This window comes from Ochotona curzoniae, unplaced genomic scaffold (assembly GCF_017591425.1).
Source record: "Ochotona curzoniae isolate NIBS_2020 unplaced genomic scaffold, NIBS_Ocur_1.0 contig_832, whole genome shotgun sequence".
Taxonomy (NCBI): domain Eukaryota; kingdom Metazoa; phylum Chordata; class Mammalia; order Lagomorpha; family Ochotonidae; genus Ochotona; species Ochotona curzoniae.
Genome location: NW_024466580.1, coordinates 4597476 through 4617680, shown reverse-complemented (window position 1 = coordinate 4617680; position 20205 = coordinate 4597476). Strand labels below are relative to the sequence as shown.

The 20205-nt window shown below is 44.5% G+C and overlaps 1 protein-coding gene across 4 annotated transcripts in view; it reads right to left on the bottom strand.

Moving 5' to 3' along the window:
* Window positions 1-20205, bottom strand: part of NFRKB (nuclear factor related to kappaB binding protein) — a 45905-nt gene that overhangs the window by 17031 nt on the left and 8669 nt on the right. For 2 of the 4 annotated variants that reach the window (XM_040992668.1, XM_040992671.1), the window contains exons 5-18: window positions 18623-18797; window positions 17966-18103; window positions 17286-17359; window positions 16136-16220; window positions 15619-15799; window positions 15240-15348; window positions 14932-15058; window positions 14684-14749; window positions 4565-4644; window positions 4413-4459; window positions 2823-2883; window positions 2326-2500; window positions 1444-1550; window positions 552-675 (exon numbers count right to left, since the gene is read on the bottom strand). In XM_040992668.1, the coding sequence (XP_040848602.1) occupies window positions 552-675; window positions 1444-1550; window positions 2326-2500; window positions 2823-2883; window positions 4413-4459; window positions 4565-4644; window positions 14684-14749; window positions 14932-15058; window positions 15240-15348; window positions 15619-15799; window positions 16136-16220; window positions 17286-17359; window positions 17966-18103; window positions 18623-18797 (1549 nt within the window). The remainder of the gene's footprint in view (window positions 1-551; window positions 676-1443; window positions 1551-2325; window positions 2501-2822; window positions 2884-4412; window positions 4460-4564; window positions 4645-14683; window positions 14750-14931; window positions 15059-15239; window positions 15349-15618; window positions 15800-16135; window positions 16221-17285; window positions 17360-17965; window positions 18104-18622; window positions 18798-20205) is intronic. The other 2 variants (XM_040992669.1, XM_040992670.1) reach the window with 2 other exon arrangements.

The window sequence follows — 20205 nt, the reverse complement described above, 5'->3', positions numbered from 1 at the left end:
TCCTGGCTACAGCCTGGCCAGCCCTGACACAGTAACCATTGGGACAATGTGCCAACGGGTGGAAGACTTTTGTCTCTCCCTCTCTTGTCTTTTAAATAATAAAACAAATCTTTAACAACTAGCCAGGATAGGCATTCAGCACAGTGCTAAGATGCCACTTAGGACAAATGCCTGTGTACAAGTCCTGGCTACACTTCCGATCCCAGCTTCCTAACCATGCACACCCTGGAAGGCAACAGGTGATACAGTTCAAGGAGTTGGGTCCCTTCTTTCCCTGGGAGACCTAGATACAGTTTTGGATTCCTGCCTTCAGCTTGGCCCAGCCCTGGTTATTGTAGGCATTTAGAACGAGCCAGAAGATTTGTTGTCCTCTTACTGTTGAGATGAAGGTAAATATGTCAAACACTTTTAAAAACACCCAAAGCTTAGCTGGTGGGTTGAATCCTACCTCTACATGCCTATCCTGCCTGAATGTTAATAAATAGTGAAACTGAGACGAAGTAAAAGCATCATTAGTCTAGTCTGACGCACTGTCCAAAGGCCTCACGCACCAAACTCCTCCTCACTGCGGTCACGATGCAGATAGATCCACAGCTTCCGTCCGATGTCGTACTTCACACACGGGTCCTTCTCGTAGTGCAGCCGATCCAGAGCACCACTCACCACTGTGTTCACCTAAGGACAGAGGGCGCAAGGGGCCAACTCAGACCCACAGAACAAACACTACTTGAACTCTAGGGGGGAGGGAGGGAATCACTGGTGAGCGTCAGCTGATAAACAAATTCTAACCCAGCCTAGCTACATACTCCTGGTGGCTCAACAAATCACATAGCAAAAAGCAACTGTCAGACCCCTGAGATCCTGATGTGCTTCCACAGTGAGGAATCCGCTGACTACATGACCAGCCTTCCCTTTGCCACAAGCTGAAGGAAAGCTCATAGCCAAATTTCATCATTGTTGTATTCATTTATCAAGACACACTTATTGGGCCCAGCAGCGTGGCCTAGTGGCCAAAGTCCTCGCCTTGAACGCACAGGGATCCCATATGGGCACCAGTTCTAATCCCAGCAGCCCCACTTCTCATCCAGCTCCCTGCTTGTGGCCTGGGAAAGCAGTCGAGGATGGCCCAAAGCCTTGGGTTCCTGCACCCATGTGGGAGACCTGGAAGAGGTTCCTGGCTCCTGGCTTCGGATCGGCATAGCATCGGCGTTTGTGCTCACTTGGGGAGGGAATCATCGGACGGAGGATCTTTCTCTCTGTCTCTCCTCCTCTCTATATATCTGACTTTCCAATAAAAATAAAATAAATCTTTAAAAAAAAAAAAAAAGACACACTTATTATCCCTTCTTCAAAGTTTATAAAAATTGATGTCACACTTCAAATTTCTTAATATACTATCTGATATCCACTCTAGAAATGTCACAAGCAATATCTCCATCTTACCTGTGTGCTGGTGACATCGGGTGCGAGGAATTGGGAGTCCTTGAGCAGTTCACATATCTCTGCCCGGGTACCTTCTCCATTAGGCAGCCGGGCGGCAGCATCTCGAACTGATGACATCAGAAAATGCAACGTGCAACAGTCAAGCAGGGTTTCTATTGAGAAACAATGTCTCCTGACCTGCTATAGTGGGGTCACACTATTGGGCTACCGGTCCCCCACCTGATCTGACTCAGCAAGGGCAAACACTGCCCTCTAGTGGCCAGCAGTTTGCCACTGTAATCTACATGCAACACCTTAGAATTCAGCAGTAAGAATTCACGTGAGTGAAGAAAAAAAGACATCTTTAACTAAAAGTTAGCATATTTTTTTATTGTAAACAAAGGTTAAAAACATATGGGCAGAGCTTGTGATATCAGGACAGACATCGGGTGCTTTCATACACTACAGGAACAAACAATACATCATTGCCTCAGAGGACCCGACACAGTAGCCTAGTGGCTAAAGCCCTCGCCTTGGATCTGCTAGGTTCCCATATGGGCGCAAGTTCTAATCCCAGCTGTTCCACTGCTCCCAGCTCCCTGCTTGTGGCCTGGGAAAGCAGCAGAGGACGGTCCAAGGCCTTGGGACCCTGCACCCACGTGGGAGACCTGGAAGAAGCTCCAGACTCCTAGCTTTGGATCAGCTCAGCTCTGGCCATTGTGGCCACCTGGGAAATCAACCAGCAGATGGAAGATCTTTCTCTCTGTAGGTCTGACTTTCCAATAAAAATAAATTAAAAAAAAAAAAAAAAAAAAACCAAAAACTGAAGACCCTGAGTGGAAGAAACAAGGGCAGAGGGTGGCGAGTTAGTGTGGGGCCTGACAGTGGCTGCACACGACATACCGAGAGAGAGGATGGTGACATAGGCAGGCCTGTCGGAGCGCAGCAGGGAGTGCTCCCGGGCCTTGTTGAGGGAGGTCTCCTTGTCAAACACACCCTTCACCGGCCCCACCACAGACTCAAAGCCGTGCATGCGGAAGGTGAAGGCCTTGTGGGGCTGGCTGTACCTGTAGCGCTCCTACCAAAAGAAAAGGGAGAGAACTCTTAAGTCAGAACGAGCAGGTTCCCCCTCGAGCTCCCCTGCAATAACGCAACCTGCACGCAGGAAGAAACAAGCCAACCATGCAGGGAAAAGAATGGTGCTCAGAGCTGGCCGCTTTAGATATAAATGCATCCCGCGGCAGTGTTCATTCTCATCCTTTACACTGTTTCTGCTCCCAAGAAACTTCCCTGCTAGAGGGAAGTGTGTGAACCGCCCCTAAGAACTCAAAGGAGAATCACACTGCGGTGTCTCTCGCCACAGGCTTCCAGAGACAAGCACTGGCTTCTGGTGCTCTTACCTGCTCCTGAAAAACCCGTTTTTCTTCCCCTGTGCTGGGCCGCACCACATAGTCAGTTCTTCTGAAACATAAGGAATGTTGTAGCAACTGAGAGTTGACAAGCACATCAAAGACCACCCCCGCCCCGGCCCTTTTTCAGCACCCAGAAATAAGTCTCCTGGAATCATGAAAAACTGCCCCTTCCTAAGCACCCAATTCCTGGCAAAGATGAAAAGTCCATTTACCAGGTGGGAAAGACTGATACTGGTAACTATTAATTTAAGTATTATTGCTATACAATAGTAACAAAAAAATGTACCCTTAGAGTAAGAAAGTATTCTGCCATCAAATATGAAAGATGACAAAGATAGTTTTTCTGCCACCTCAGAAGTATCCAGAACTTGGGTTCTATTCCCTACTATGTGAGCCCACACATTTTGCCACTTCAATCAGGCCTCTGTGCTGGGGTTCAAAATCTACAGACCCATACGCATTAGCAGAAAACAGCAATATGAGACAAGCCACAACCGAAGGCAGCCAAGGAACGTAAACTCTTAGTGGGGTCCTATCATTAACTTTCAGCAAGTCACTTAACCATGTTCTTAACACATAAATGAGGAAGTTTTATTAGTCATCTCAAATGGAAGCCAAGGAAGACTCACACGGAAAAATGTGTATTTGGGACAGGCATTGTGGCTAAAGCAGCAGCTTACTGCACTGACATCCTATATGGACAGCAGTTCAAGCTCCAGCTGCTCTACATCCAATCCAGCTCACTGCTAATGCATCTGGGAAAGCAAAAGATGACCCAAGTATTTGGGCCTTATATCCATGTAGGAAACTCAGAAGAAACTTCTGGTTCCTGGCTTGAGCTTGGTCTAGCCCTAGCCACTGCAGCAATTTGGGGAGTGAACCAGCAGAAGGAAGGTCTCTCTTGCCTCCCACCTCCAAATAATGCTGACTTTCCATTAAATTACACACACACATACACACTTAAAGTATGCTTGGGATTGGTGTAGGGTGCATTAGGCTAATCCTCTACCCTGCGACAGCAGCATCCCTTATGGGGATGATGCCCTTACGGACACCAGTCGTATCCCATCTGCTCTACTTCTGATCCAGCTCTCTACTTGTGGCCTGCGAGGGTAACAAAGGACCCAACTCCTTGGGACCCTACACCCACGTGGGAGACCCAGAAGAAGCTACTGGCTCCCAATTTTGAAACAGTTCAACTCTGGCTGTTGTGGTAATTTAGGAAGCGAACCAACAGAGGATCTTCTCTGTCTCTCCTCTCTGTTAAATCTGCCTTTCAATTAAAAATAAATCTCCCTTAAAAGACAAGTATTCATAAGCATTCTGCCTTTAAAAAAACACAGTATGTCCTCTTCGAGCCTCTACAGCACAATGCTCTGGCTTAATCAATAACCCACCCTTATGGAAGAGACTATGTATGATGCATCTGCAGGTGACGATGTGCGAACAAGAATCAGTACACTGATAGGATCTCTGAAGTCCACCGCAGTTCTAGCATATGAAGCAATGTCAGCAAAATCAAGGCAGTTTCTTAAATCATGGTTTCATTACCGCCTACCATTAAAGTATTATACTCACACTCGAGGGACAGGTGTTGTGGCATCTGAGCTGTCTTCATTCTCTTGCTGGAGGGAAGAAAAACATTAACAAGTAAATAGACCAAGAAATTTCCACTAACCTAAAGGCTCTGGAAACAGACTGAGGAAGATGTTATTTCTTAAAAGCCATACCTTGCAGAAGGTCTGGTCTTTGGTCTCCAGCCACAGCTGAAAGAGCCCAGCTAATTCCTTTTCATTATCCTGGGACTGGCCTATTACAGGAACAAAAAGATAAATAAGAAGATCTAAGATGATATTCGAAATCCAACCTTCTCATTACTTGTTTGCTTTATGCGCCAAAACTACAGTATGTCAAGACCTGTGTTACTAACCCTTTGTACATGCATCACTTTTACCCACTCAGTAGTTACCTGCTGTGCAGCCAGGCACCACACACAAAACTGGAGTTACTCAAAAAACTCAGTCTCTGCCTCCATGAAGTTCACATAAATTTGATTCAAAAACTGGCAGGACTCACAAAGGACGTCTTAATAGCTTTATACTGTGGAAGTAATCCTCACCTTGTGGGTAAAACAAGCTTGTCACCAGAGGGACACAAAGTCATTGTAGGGACTGACACAGCATGATAGTCCTAGGGAAAGTTCCTGAGCCCGCTCCTGGCCTTCTCTCAGGGCACCCCTTGGAGCCCACTATGGTCGCACCTGGCACACAAAGACACCTAGATTTCCCACCCGGGCTAGAAGCCCCAGCACAAACATCAGCCAGGCGTGCCTGTGTGAGAGGCCGCTGCTGAGACACGCACCGTGCTGCTGCTCTGTCCTCAGCAGTCAACATGTAAGGTCAACATTTCCCCACCCCACCCCTGAAGATCTCAACTCTCTTATCCTGGGACACTTCACCCTTAAGCCCTCCTCTGCCCGTTTCCACTGTGCCTCCTAGAAAGGCTACTTCAGTCAATTCACCTACAGCCGGACCTTCTTTCAACATTCTGTCTGGTCCCTGCCTGGTACGCAGTCTGCCCTCTGTCATGCCCCAGGGCTGCTGGCATATTCCCTGACAGCTGTATCTTAACAAAGTTAGCAAACAGTGCCTCCTACCCCCACAGCTGCTTTCAGGTACTTCTCCCTCATGCTCCTAGAAGAGCAAAATAAAACCAAAAGCCTGTTCTATACTAGAGATCCCAGAAAAAAGCCTACAGACAAACAGTAATTGATTTTCAACAAGGGCATGAGAAACACATAAGGAACAAATGATGCTGAGGAAGAGAGGATGCCCACATGTAAAACAGTGAAATTAGACCTTTACTTTACACTATATGCAAAATCCAATTCAAAACACTTTATTCAAAAGGCAGAGTTATCAACAGAGAAAGACACACACGGATCTTTTATCTGTGATTTCACTCCCCAAATGGCTACAGGGGTCAGCACTTTGGACCATCTTCCACTGTTTTTCCTGGTGCATTAGCAGCTAGCCAGACCAGAAATGGAAAAGTCGGGACTAAAACTGCTATCCGTATGGGATCCTGACATGACAGGCAGACTAACTTCCTATGCCACAACATCAAGGCCTCAAGATAGTTTCAAAATTTACACAGCAGGCCTGAAATTGTAGAACAAAACAAGAAAGTTTTGTAACCCTGGTCTTAGCAATTATTCTTTTCACATGTCACCAACAGCACAGCAGAAGTAAATATGATTGCATCAAACCAAAAGGCTTCTGTGCAGCCAACAGTAAAAAGATAACACAGAGAATGGAAGAAGATATCTGCAAGCCATCTAAGAAATTAATAACTAAAATATAACAAAAATCTCCACAAAAAAACATTTTGGAGGGGTGAAACAGGTGAAGGGGTCTAAACAGACATTTCTCAAAAGAAAACACAAGAAGGGACAACAGGTGCATAAAAAACACACACTATCTATCATTCATCAGCAAGGAAATGCAAAGCAAAACCACAGTACAGTATCACCTGACACCTGTCAGAAAAACTAGTACTTAAAACAACATATGAAGGCTAATGCCATGACTCACAAATTCTCCAGCTTCGAGTGCCAAAACCACATACAGGCACCAGTTCATGTCCCTACTGCTCCACTTCCCATCCAGCTCCCTGAATATGGCCTGGGAAATCAGCAGAGGATGGTCCAAGTCCTTAGGTCCCTGCACCCACAAAGGAGACCCAGAAGTTCCCGGCTCCTGGTTTCAGATCAGCTCAATTCGGTCACTGCGGCCACGTGGGGAGTAAGCCAGCGGATGGAAGATCTTTTTGTGTAAATCTGCTTTTCAAACAAAAACAAATCAATCTTTAAAACAAAAGATGGCTCAGTGTTGTGGTTTAGCATGTTAAGTCACCACATGGGACACCAACAATTTCAAGTCACATATGCTCTGCTTCAGGTCCAGCTCCCTACCAACATGTACAAGAAAACAGCTGAAGATGGCTACAAGTACTAGGGCCCATGTGCCACATGGGAGGCAGCTCCCTGCTTGTGGCCTGGGAAAGCGGTCAAGGGCGGCCCAAAGCCTTGGGACCCTGCACCTATGCAAGAGACCCTCCGGAAGCTCCTGACTAATGGCTTTTGATCATCTCAGCTCTGGCCACTACGACCACTTGGGGAGTAAATCAGCTCTCCTTCTCTCTGTAAATCTAACTTTCCCATAAAAATAAGTAAATAAATAAACCTTAAAAAAAAAAAACCTAAATGTTCATCAATGGATAATCAATGGATAATGAATGAAGATGTGTCAGGAGCAGGAGTTATGGTGCACAGTATCCACCACTTGGGACACTGCCAGGCCACACTGGATTGCCTGACTCAAGCCCCAGCTACTCTGACTCTACTGTGTGTAGGAGGCAGCTTAGTACCCGAGCCCAAGTACTTGAGTTTCTGACATCCATGTGGGATCCCAGAGTTCCTGCCTCCTGGCTTCAGCATGGCCCAGCCCAAGCTTTGCAGACATTTGAAAAGTAAACCTGAACATAGGAGATCTTCGCATGTCTCTGTCACTCTGCACTTCAAAGCTGCAAGCCTCTAAGAAAATGTGCCAGAACATACAATGGAATACTATTCTGTCTTAAGTACAAAACACTGCTGTTTGCAACACAGATGAACCTGGAGAATAGCCTGTTAGGTGAAATAAGGCAGTCCCAGAAGGATAAATAAGCCATGATTTCAGTTAGATCATTATCTAAAATACTAAAACTTCTAGAAAGAAAAAAAATGATGTTTTAAACAATGGTCACTAATTGTGTAACAGGAATAGGGTCTAGAGACCTGTTCTGACATAGTGCCTGAAGTTTGCAATACTATGCTATGACATGCAAAATTTGTAAACAAGGGGTAGGCATTTGGCATGTGCATTAAGATTCCACTTAGGATGTCCACATTCCACATAAAAGACTTGACTGAATCCCAGCTCTGATCCCCATTCCTCACAACGCACACCTAGGAGGCGGGAGGCAGCAGTAACCTCAAGCAGCGGGGTCCCGGACACCTCATGGTTGGGCCCAGCCCTAGTGACTACGGACAATTAAGAAGTAGTCCAGAGGAGAATCAAGATGGCAGAATAGGGTAAGGACACGTTTAAACAGACGGAGAAATATTACCCAGTGTGATGCAGAAAGGGCACATTCCAAGAAATAGAAGGCAGAACAACAGCAGAGGGGTACCTGGAGACTGACAGACACAGGAAAGCAGTGAAAACAACAGTGTGGCGTTGCAGTGACTGATACTCCAGCAGCATTCAGTGAATGGCAAACTGAACTGCACCGCAGCTGAAACTACACCAGCAACAAGGTGGAAGGGACGGTTACTGAGAGTTCAGGAAGTGAACCCAAAGAACTGCCTATCCTGCTAGTCTGTATGATTTGACCAGAAGCAGAGACAGAGTGGCAGGTCCCAGACAGGCAGTGCGGGGAACAAGGTGGATTTCACAGCCAGGTCCACCTCCTAGAACCATATCAGGTGTCATTTTGTTTAAGGAGGCAAGGGCTTTGGACAGGACTGTGCATGCACTGAGCTGGGAGTGAACTCATTTCTGGCTCAGTGAACTGCAACAATGTGGCATCCTGCAGGTTCCACCCAAGAAAAGCCCAGGTAGCCCTCAGACCTGACAGCCAGCAGATCAAGAGCTCTAGTAGTAGCACCATTTCTTACTGTGTGGCCAAGAATTTAAGACTGCAGGGACAATAGTGAGCTGCACATGCGCTGAGCTTGGCAAGAACTCACTGAACTCATTGCACTGCACTAGTCCAACAGGAAAATAATACTATGACATTGCCCGGGTCAGAAGCGGCCCTCAGACTTAAAAGCCAACACGTTCTGGCAAGATCAGCACCAACAACAACCTAGCTATATAGGACACCTGGTCCCCCTAATCCTGGGAACTGCTCCAATCGAAAGTGGGAGAAAGGTTGTACAGACAACAGTGCAGCCTCAGCACTGTATCACAGCAGGTGGAGACTGATACGCCAGGAGCTGTGGCTACAGAGACCATGGTGGAAATCTAACTTAAGAATCCAGACCTGGAACTCACTGGAGGAGTGGCACAAGTGATTGCAAAGTGCCATGTCCCAACCACAATAAGTAAAATCAAACCGTAGACCTATGGGTGACACAATTAGAAACCTGCCCCAAGAAGAAGAATCAGATAACCAGAAGTACAATGATGAACAGCAAAAGAAGAGACAGAGGCACAACAAACAGTACTGAAGACTCCCCTGCAAAGGGGCAAAACCCTCTGCCAACCTCAGAGTTCATTGAGGAAGACATCGAAAAATGGAGGATACAGAATACAAAACACTTGTTATAAAACTTATCAACAACGAGAAGTATGTAAAGCAGGCATTCAAGGAATCTAAGGAACATGTCACGCTGGAAATGAATCAAATGAAAGCTGATATATCAGAAACAAAGAATACAGTAGAGCAAACTAAAAGTACAACAGAGGACCCAGTGCCATGGCATAACAGCCAAAGTCCTCACAGTGAATGCTCTGGGATCCCATATGGGCGCCAGTTCTAGTCCCAGCAGCTCCACTTCCCATCCAGCTCCCTGCTTGTGGCCTGGGAAAGCAGTCAAGGATGGCTCAAAGTCTTGGGACTCTGCACCTGCGTGGGAGACCTGGAGGAAGTTTCTGGCTCCTGGCTTCAAATCAGCGCTGTACCAGCCGTTGCGCTCACTTGGGGAGAGAATCATCGGATGGAAGATCTTTCTCTCTGTCTTTCCTCCTCTCTGTATCTGACTTTGTAATAATAATAAAAGTAAACAAATCTTTTTTTTTAAAGATTTATTTATTATTATTATTGTTACATATACAGAGAGGAGGAGAGACAGAGAGCAAGATCTTATGCCCAATGGCTCACTCCCCAAGTGACCGCCATGACTGGAGCTGAGCCAATCCAAAGCCAAAAGTTAGGAGCCTCCTTCAGGTCTCCCACACGGGTAGAGGGTCCCAAGGCCCCGGGCCATCCTCGACTGCTTCCCCAGGCCACAAGTAGGGAGCTGGATGGGAAGTAGAGCTGCCGGGACTAGAACCAGCACCCACACAGGATCCTGGTGCATTCACAGTGAGGACTTCAGCCACTAGGCCATGGCACGGGGCCCGTAAATAAATTTTTTTTTTTAAAGTACAGTGGACATTCTCCAAAATAGAATGAAGGAGACAGAAGAAAGAAGCTCAGAATTAGAAGATATTTTCTGTCACCAAGGGGAAACAAATATCTGGAAGCAGAGGTAGATTAGGCCAAAAAAGGTAGTCAAGAATTGAAAGACACTATTAAAAGGCCTAATTTTAGAGTTACAGGAGTTCCGGAAGATGCAGAAAGAAATGCTGGGTCTAAAGATGTATTTAATGAAATAAGGGAAATTTTTTCCTAATCTAGAGAAAGAACTGGGAAACAATATCCAAGAGGGGCACAGAACTCCCAAAAGGCTTGATCAAAAGCGATCCTCACCAAGACACATGATCATCAAGCTCTCTTCAATCGAACATAAGGAAAAGATCCTTAAACATCCACATGAAAAAAATCAACTGACATATAAAGGAATGCCAATTAAATTCACAGGAGATCTCTCACAGGAAACTCTACAAGCAAAAAGAGAATGGAGTGACATATTCCAGCTTCTTAAAGCAAAAAATTGTCGACCCAGGATAATGGACCCAGCAAAACTTTTCTTTTGTCTTTAAAAATGAAATAAAATATTCCACAGTAAAAAAAAGTTGAAAGAATAGGCCTCTTCCAAACTTGCTCTACAAATAATTAAACATGTTCTCTTGAGAGAGAAAATGAATAGCACCCACCAAAACCAAAGGCAAATGTGAAGAACATCCCAGGAAAATAACAACAGAAGGCTAAATCAATGAACAACCCATTGCTAAAATGACAGAACCAAATTACCATCTCTTTCTATTAACCCTGAATGTAAACGGCTTGAACACATCAAACAAATGTTATAGATTAGTAGACTGGATTAAAAAACAAAACCCATTTATTTGTGTCGTACAGGAGACGTATCTCACCAACAAAGATCAGCAGAAACTATATATCATGGATTTTGTTTTTTTGGTTAGTTTTATCCCTTCAAAGTACTTTCCTCCGATTTAATTTCTTCACTGATTCATATCTTATACAGTAGCATCATTTTCTTCAAGAAAGTTCTTGATTTGCTTTTTCATTTCTTCAGTGACATATTAATCATTCAGTAGCATGCTATTGAACTTTACGGTGTTGTTAATTTCTTTTTTCTCTTCCTGTTGTTGATTATGTTTTGTGGGTTTTCATTTAGGAGATGTATAGTAACTGTGTAATGGAGACTGTTATATCTAGTAGCATGTTATTTAACCTCACGGCATTGTTAAATTTCTAATTTTCTTCCTGTTGTTGATTTGGTATTGTGGTTTTTCATTTAAGGGATGTACAGTAACTGTGTAATGGAGACTATCATATCCAGATGTGAGGATACAATGCAGTACTCCATCTCTACTTCCAGACAAAGATGGACTCCCAATGAAAACTGTTTACTCTATCTTGACAATAGGAAGCTGGACTCCTTGTCATTGTCCATGCCCACAATGATGGACATATGACTGTGTATGAAGAACTATTCTGTAGTAATGATATAGGGGAACTCAGTGAGAGGGGAGGGAATTAGGGAGGAGATAAGGGAAATCCTACAATCTAGGAAACTGCATCATAAAATGATAATAATAAAAAGAAAATTTTAAAAAAGAAAGCTAACACACAGGGTTCTCCTTTGGCCTTTTTTTCCCCCTTTGGCCTTTCAAATACACAAATGAGAGCAAAGTTTTTAATTGGTAAAAAGTAACATGACCATATGAAATATAGTTACCCAAGAAAAAGGGGAGGGCATACACATACACACTCAAAAGTGGGAGTGTTGCATGTACCTATTACCTTACCTGCTCTGATGGCTCCCAAGTACACCCTACATCCACGTTCAGCACACTATCTAAGCACTTGCAGTGTTTTATGTACCACTTGTACCCCCAATAAAGACGTCAAACAGCCTGCTTCCTGAGGCTCTCCCCTCCATCACATCCCCTGCTTCTTGGCACTTCAAGAAGAGAGCCATTCACCTCTGTTCACAAACCCATTTCCTGCCATTATGCTATAAGCATCCCCATCCAGGCTTGAGAAACACTGGATGACACATTCTGAAAATAGAGGAGCTTTAAGCCATCACACAGCCCAGTTGTGCTTGTGGGAACCAGTGGCTGAGATGACAATGCCAGGGGCTAGAACACTGGAGGGGTCTACCAGGTATAACTTATCACTATGGCATAACAGGTTAAGCCACTGCCTGCAGGGCTGATCTGGCTGCTCTGCTTCCTATCCAGCTACCTGTTCATAAACCCGAGACAGCAGCAGAAGACGGTCCAAGTCCCTGGACCCCTGAATCCACATATATTATATATACAGGGACATCTGCAGGAAGCTATTGCTGGCCCAGCTTCAGCCACTGTGGCCATCTGAGGAACGAACCTGGAAACAGAAGCTCTTGCTCTCTAGCTCTGCCTTTCATAGATCTAAAAGGTTAAAAAAAATAGAAGGGGAACTAAATTATCACCATATTTCATGTAGGTGTGACTGATATTTTGAGACTGAATCTTCCCCAGACCAGTGACAGCTCAAATGCTCCTCCACATTCCAACTTCATCCCACAATAGATCATACTCATTCCTACTCAACAATTTATTGCTGCTCAAACACTCTTTTTAACTGAGACTTCAGAGTACTTCTGTATTACAACACCCATTCTTTATAGAAATGCTCACACTGCTACTTAATTTAAACAGATGTTTTTCAAGCAAATCTTAAGCTCCATGAGGGAAGCCTGCTGTAGGACTTCAAATCCATAGCACCTAACAAATGCCTGATACCTAGAAGTTGAACAGGTGTTCAAAGAGTGAATGAATATGAGATAAGTGTTCTGACCTACCGTTAAGACATCACTTGGGGCACTTGTACCACATATCGAAGCATCTGGGTTCAAGCAACAGCTTACTTCTGATTCTAGCTTTCTGCTGATGGGCACCCTGAGGGCTACAGGTTACGGCTCAAGCACCTGGGTCCCTCACAGTCTTTATGGAGGATCCAGGCTGTCTTAGATCCTGCATCTGCTCTGGCCTAAGTCCTAACGACTGTGGGCATTTAGGGGTTGCGCCAGCAGATGGAAAGCCTGTTTCACTCTGCCTTGCAAATAAAATGTTAAAATCTTTTTTTCTTTTTCCTTTTTTTTTAAAGATTTACAGAAAGGAGACACAAGAGAGAAGTCCCATCCACTGACTCACTCTTCAAATAGCTAAAACATCTGGAGCTGAAGCCAGATCCAGGAGCATTTCCAGGTCCCCCACATGGGTGCAGAGACCCAAGGACTTTAACCATTCCCTGCTGCTTTCCCTGGCCATAACCAGGGAGCTGGATGGGAAGTGGAGCAGCCAGGAATAGAGCTACTGCCCATATGGGATGCTGGTGCTGACAGGTGAAGGATTAGCCTGTTGAACCATTGTACCAGCCCAAAATTTTAGAACTTTTAAATGAATACATCCACTGCTTTCACAATCTGCTCTCAGCTGATCTGTTTATATACAAGTCCCCGAAGAACTGAAAGATCCATGAAGTTCAATAGGAAACCAGCCATGAATCATCCATTTTTAATATCGCTAGGTGGCTGGTCACCAAGCTACTTCAGATACAGGTTCTAATAACTGATATATTACTTGGAACCTTATAAATTAAAAAAAAAAATTAAAGACTCTATTCTTGGGTCTGATGTGCTGGTCCAGCGGCTAAAGTCCTTGCCTTGAACGCGCCAGGATCCCATATGGACACCAGTTCTAATCCCGGCAGCTCTGCTTCCCATCCAGCTCCCTGCTTATGGCCTGGGGAAGCAGCTGAAGACGGCCAAAAGTCTTGGGATTCTGCACCTGCGTGTGAGACCTGGAGGGAGTTCCTGGATCCTGGCTTTGGATTGGCACAGCACCAGCCATTGCAGTCACTTGGGAAATGAACCATCGGACGGAAGATCTTCTTCTCTGTTTCTACTCCTCTCTTTTTATCTGACTTTGCAAGAAAAAAAAAATAAATCTTTTTTAAAAATTCTATTATTTAGAAATAGTTTATATGGGTCTACCCAACATAATCTCAACAGTAAAAACAAATTTTGAGGAAAGAAAAATAACTACAATTACAATTTAACCTCAAATCACTGGCTTAATATAAATGTTAACAAAATACCTCTACAACTTTAAATTCAGCTGCTTCAAGTCTCAGTACCTCTGCTTCTGATCCAGCTTCCTATTTATATATCCAACGGCCCAAGTAGCCTGGCCTCTGTCACACCCATGTAGAGACTAGGTCCAGATTATGCAGGTTTTGGGGAAGCGAAAAATCTCTCCCTTTCCCTCTCCCCAAGTGCCTTTCAAATAATAATAATAATAACAACAACAACAAATCTTTAGAGCTCAAAACAAAAAAATCCTCGGTCACTCTGCACTATAAATTCATAAACAAATCCTTAAAAAATTTTAGCCATCACCAGCATCAGAACAGGGGAACTATTCCACCTCAATTTGAGTGAAACAATGGAAGGTGCTAAAACTCACACCTTCAGAGTACAAAAGGCATCCTGACACATCCTTTCACAGAGCAAATAAGGGCTAGTAGATTCTTTTAGGCTCATCTGCTGGACTATACTGATCAAAAGCTAGAAGAAACCTATAGAAACAGTTTGAAAAAACCTATTTTGGAATACACATACATACCAAGCAATTTCCAATGCTGGGTTTTCTCTTTGAATTCAACAAATGGAGAGAAACTGGAAGGAACAGCTGTAAAAAAATGAATAGTGCAATAAGCCACACAGGTCAGAGAGGGTTAAACTGACAAGTCACAGAGCACCGGGCAGGATTTTGAATGACTGCTTCCTAATAGCAGAGAATTACACAAATTACACAAATAGCAGAGAATTACACAAATGCAAAATGGACTAGACGAGTCAAGCTGATCTTACCTCGGCTTTCTCCAGCCAGATACTGCAGGGCTGGTAACACCAATTCAGCCCAGTTGGGGGCTGCAGAGAACCAGCTGTTGAGGGAGCTGGCTGGAGATGACTGCCAATCCAAAACCCGTTCCTCTAGCTGAGGAAGAAAAGGGAGAACCCAATTAGAATGCCAGCAAGTCCATGAATGATGCATGGTCAACTTGCCCAACTCACAAACTAGGTTAGGGGAGTCAGCAGAGTGCTGCCTCTCAAACTGTGCATCATTAGGGATTTGAATGATTTGAAAACTTTGGTGCACATGTGACTTCCAAAATTACCATAGGAAGGCTAGCCTGATTCTCCAACAGTAAGATCTCTAACAGCAAGGAAAAGAAGCTGGAAGATATTTCATTGAATCCAAGGCAATGCTTGAGGTCTTCAAGGGGCCTAGGAAGGAAGAAACATGTGAGAACCACCAGAAGACAAGCATACCCCTACATTAGGTCAGCCCCCCACCAAATTACCTGGCAGTCATAAAATGTCTTAAAAGTAGCACCCAACACATTCTCCCAACAGGATCCCTGGAACTTGATGCTTATGGGCCAATAGAGAGAGCTAACACCCTTACAGCCAGCTCATACAAGCCCAGGAGAGTGGGCAGTGCTCTGGGCTTGTCTTTCCATCCTACGTATTACATGGTCTCTGATGCTCACTTACTCTTCCTTGATGGCAGGTATTGCCAGTGGAGATGGGGCCTGAGAGAGAGGCGGGACAGCATCAGCAGTGCTCAGGGAATCAACCAGATCCTCTGCTTCTGATTTGATCGTTTTTATTTTCTTCTTTTTCTTTTCCTCTTTCTCCTTAACCTTTCTTTTAAGGATTGCCAGATCATATAAGGCTAGAACAAAAGGTTACCCAGTCAAAGGACTGTACTTTTCACATTAGGCCTAAGCTCCCCCCACCCGCCAAAGACAGAAAAGCATAAGTGTCTCAATAATAAGACAGTTTTTATAAAATGAAACTCAACCAGTGACTCAGAAATTAATTTTAGCATCTATTAAAAAGTCCAATTGTATAATGCACTAACTTAAAATTCATTTTCCACCTATCAATCCTAAGAGGCAATAACAAAACAAAGATTATCATCATCAGAAAAGCATGTAGATAGGCCACAGAGATTAACACAACATTCCAATGAAGTGAAAGCTACCTGAGGGGACCCACAGAAATGTACCTGCTAGGGAGCCTTTCCTGCCAGCATTCACGCGAGTCATGATGTCATTGAGAGTCAGGTCCCCTGTCAAAAGGTCCGGGTGATCCTAGATGTGACATTCAGTGACCTGGTTACCAAGGCTCAAAGAGGATCAACAAACTGATGGTGACTTCACCAATTTCTCTACCATATATAATTAGACACTATGCACACTTAAGGAAATCATACTCCAATATAAAATGTAGAGATAGGAGCTGGCTTTGTGGGCTCGTAAAGCTGCCATAGGAAGCCTCAGCATCCCATATGGTGGCAGTTCGAGTTCTGGGTATCTACTTCTGATCCAGTTCTTTGTTAATATGCTTGGAAAAGCAGTGAAGGATATGGGAGTCTTGGAACAAGGTCCTGGCTACTAGATTTGGAATGGCATAACTCTGGCCATTGCAGCCACTTCAGTGAACCAGAGGATGGAAGACCTTTCTCTCTGTAAATTCTTTCAAAATATATCAATAAATCTTTTTAAAAGGCACAGATAAAAACTGCTGCTCCTCTTCCTTACAGTGGCAAAGATGAGCCAGTTTCAACCTTTCTACTACACAGCATTTACAGTTCATAAAGCTCTTCTCATTCCTCATCTCAACTACTAACAGTCTTGTTGCGTAGTATTATACATCTCAAGAGCTGAAAATGCAAGTACAGAGATGTTGAGGATCTGTCTAGTATTCCAGTATGCAGGAAAGAGAATTCAGTTCCAGATCCCCTGTAGGATTCTTCTTTCTCAGCACTCCTGCCTTAGACACACTGTGCTGTCTTTACTCCCTGCCTTGACCCTACCCTGATTTGGTAGCACAGAGTAATGCAAAGTCAAGTGAGAAGCCCAAAGCATCTGACTTGGCTCTGCCGCCTCTGTCTGCAGGATCCAGGGCAAGTCTTTCACTTCTCTGAGCACTAGGAAAAGGACAGAACAGTGTCCTCACAAAGGAACAAGCAGACACTGTTGAGAATGCCCTGTAAAATCAAAGTATTTGACATCCCACACCTCTAACACAATCCAGCCTCTCCTATTGCTCCTGTCCCCCATCAAGGATAAGAAACCTACAGCAACTCTGCTATCTTCCTCAGGGCAGCCATAAGACTGAAAACCATTCAAGGCCACACCCTCTCCCAAACTTACTGGTTGGTATTTCCGCTTCTCATGGTGCTTCTTTAACATTATCTTCAGGTCACTGTCCCCCAGTTCTATTTTATCTAAGAGAAAATGAACCAAACCTTATGGACTAGGTTATCCTACATCACAGTGCTCCAATTTACATCTTTCTCACCACTTTACATCTTTCTGGTCACTTGTGAAATTCAAAACTAAGATAGCTCTGAGTTTCCTTTCTGATTCCTGTATACCTGTAAGTACTAAAATCCTGAATCAGCCACAGGATCAACATGTCCGCTGTTCTATATGCCGATCAGTTCATGATTCGGCTGGCTCTGAAACTTCAAGGTTCTTCACACTCTTCTTTAGTTCTTATTCCAAATAATTTTCTTATTCCAAATAAATTCTTCCTCATTTCAGACATTCTAATGAATTGCTTCAGTTCTTGCTACCCTTTGTCCACTAATATTGTTAGTCTAAGATTTTGCTTTATTTAGCATATAATTTTCAAGGCAAAGACAAGATAAAGAAAGGCCTACCTCCAGAGGCAAAAATGTGGAATGGTACGACAACTTCTCCAAATGGCTTAATTCTAGGGAGCACTGTTATCTTCCTGGCCAGTACGAATCCAGTTCCCACCTCCCTCTATGCGTGCTCTCAGATCTACACTCTGACTTCCAAGAATGCCAAAGTGGCTGAGTGCTCACCTACGGTTTTCATATCCATGGTAGAAAGCGTGGGCACCACCCTCAGGGGCACCGCAGGACTAGGAGAACGTGCTGGAGAGCTCGGAAGCCATGAGCTGAGATCTTCAAAAGAAAATTTTTCTTGTAAATCCAACGTGGCTGTGGACTCCAATAGGGGAGATTGGGTAAGTGGCCATTTGGGTTCAACAAGGCTAAACCACCAACATGGAGGCCAGGATTCCACACTCCTTTCTGACCCTTCCCCAGATGAGCTGGAGCACACTTAGGTCATCTAAACGGCTTTTCCAGGAAGACAGACTTCAACAGAGTGACGGGGTCCCATTGCAGCAGGCCAACAGTCACTACTACTCGCCTGTAAGGGGAAAAGCAGTTCTCTCAAGTGGCACCATGGGCCCACACAGGGCTACAGTGAAGACAACCCTGCCATGCAGGGGTTCAATCAATAGGTCCTCTCTAAACGTGAACGCCACATGAACACACGGAGTTACTACCAACTAACAGCAATGTCCCAGCAACCCAAAAGCCCAAGGTTTCTATTTCCACTATCCACCCCACACTAAACAATGCTGGAGAAACAGGAGGCTAGCCCTGGCTCCAAAGAGGTCAGCAGCCGACATAAACCAACCCCAGCTAGCCCCAGTGCCAAAGGACACGCACCTTCTTCATCAGAGGACAGGGCTGTGTCCCCACACTCTTCCTTCACTTCCCTCAAGACCTTCAAGTAGCGCTGCTGAGTCCGCCACTCGCGCTCCTCCGGGCTGCGGGATGGTGAGGGCCGCTTCTGCCGCACAGGGAAGGCCGGGCCACCCCGTCGGGCCATGTCCAGCAGATCCTAGAGGAGCAGATGAGGTGTACTATGTCATTTCACTCTTGTCCTGTTCTTCAGTGGTAAGCCCCATTCCTTCCTTCTAATCACACAAAAGGAGGCCAAACTAAAAGGGTCTTTGCGATTACAAGTTGAGTGTCCATAAGCTGCAAACACAGAATCAGGCAGGTGCTGTGGCGCAGCGGGTGAAGTCACCCTTAGGATGCTGAGTTCTGCTTCTACTTCCAGTCCAGCTCCTGGCTAAGGCGCACTCTAGCTCTGAAGCAGCAGAGGTGACTCAAGAACTTGGATTCCTGTCACTCTCATATGGGAGACACAGTTCCTGACTCCAAGCTTCAGCCTGGCCCAGCCAGTCACTATAGGCATTCACTCTTCTCTTCACCTCTAATATCAACAGATATCAGATTATTAAGGTGAGGCCTCCTCAGTGCTGACATGATATTATAAATGCAAAATTCTACCCCTGATCTTATGCAGTGGGTTGCAGTCAAAGCACAGGTATACTAAAATAACTATAAGATTACCTCCAAGGACCAGCATGGTGGCAAAGCATGCTAAGCCTCCACCTGTGGTACCAGGAGCCCATATGAGTGCCAATTCGGGTCCAGTTTCCAGTTTATAACCTGGGAAAGCAGCAAGTCCTGGAGGCCCTGCATCTATGTGGAAGATCAGCAAGTTCTTGGCTTGGGACCAGCCATTGAAGCCATTTGGAGAATGATCCAGTAGATGGAACATCTTTCTGTCTCTCCTCCTCTGTAGCTCTGCCTTTCCAATAAAAAGAAATAAACCTTTAAAATAAATTTATCTTTTAAGAGCATTACCTTCAGGCTATATATATAAAAAGCAAAACATAAATGAATTTCAAGTGTAAATTTGCATTCATCCCAATGTATTTCATGTATAGGCAAATAATAAGGATAAAAAAAATATCAAAACCAGAAATGCCTTTTATTCCCAAGCATTTCAGGGAAGGGATATTCAATCAGCATCCTAAGATCAAACATCCAAATTCTAAATGCTGAATTATCCCACTGAGCACTGACACTGAGAGATCCAAGTACCTTTACAACGAAACTTAAAAGACCACTTCAAGTCAGGACAACATTGCTGCTAAAAATTTGTCTAGTCCTGACCCAGGCAACCAAGAAACAGGGCATGCTCACCCCATTACATCACTCGTGGCCGATTTGAACCTGCACGCATCTCAATTCCAAGCAAAGTTTCCTTAACAACCTATGAGGGATCTGAAATCCATTCATCTTAGTAAACATCAAAGCTACTGTATTATATCCATTTTGTTTAAGATTTATTCTTATTGCAAAGTCAGATGTACAGAGATGCTGGGGTCCATGCAGTAGATGTGGGGGACATGAGGGGGTCAAGAGTGTTCCATTGCAGGCAGGGCCGCAAGGAA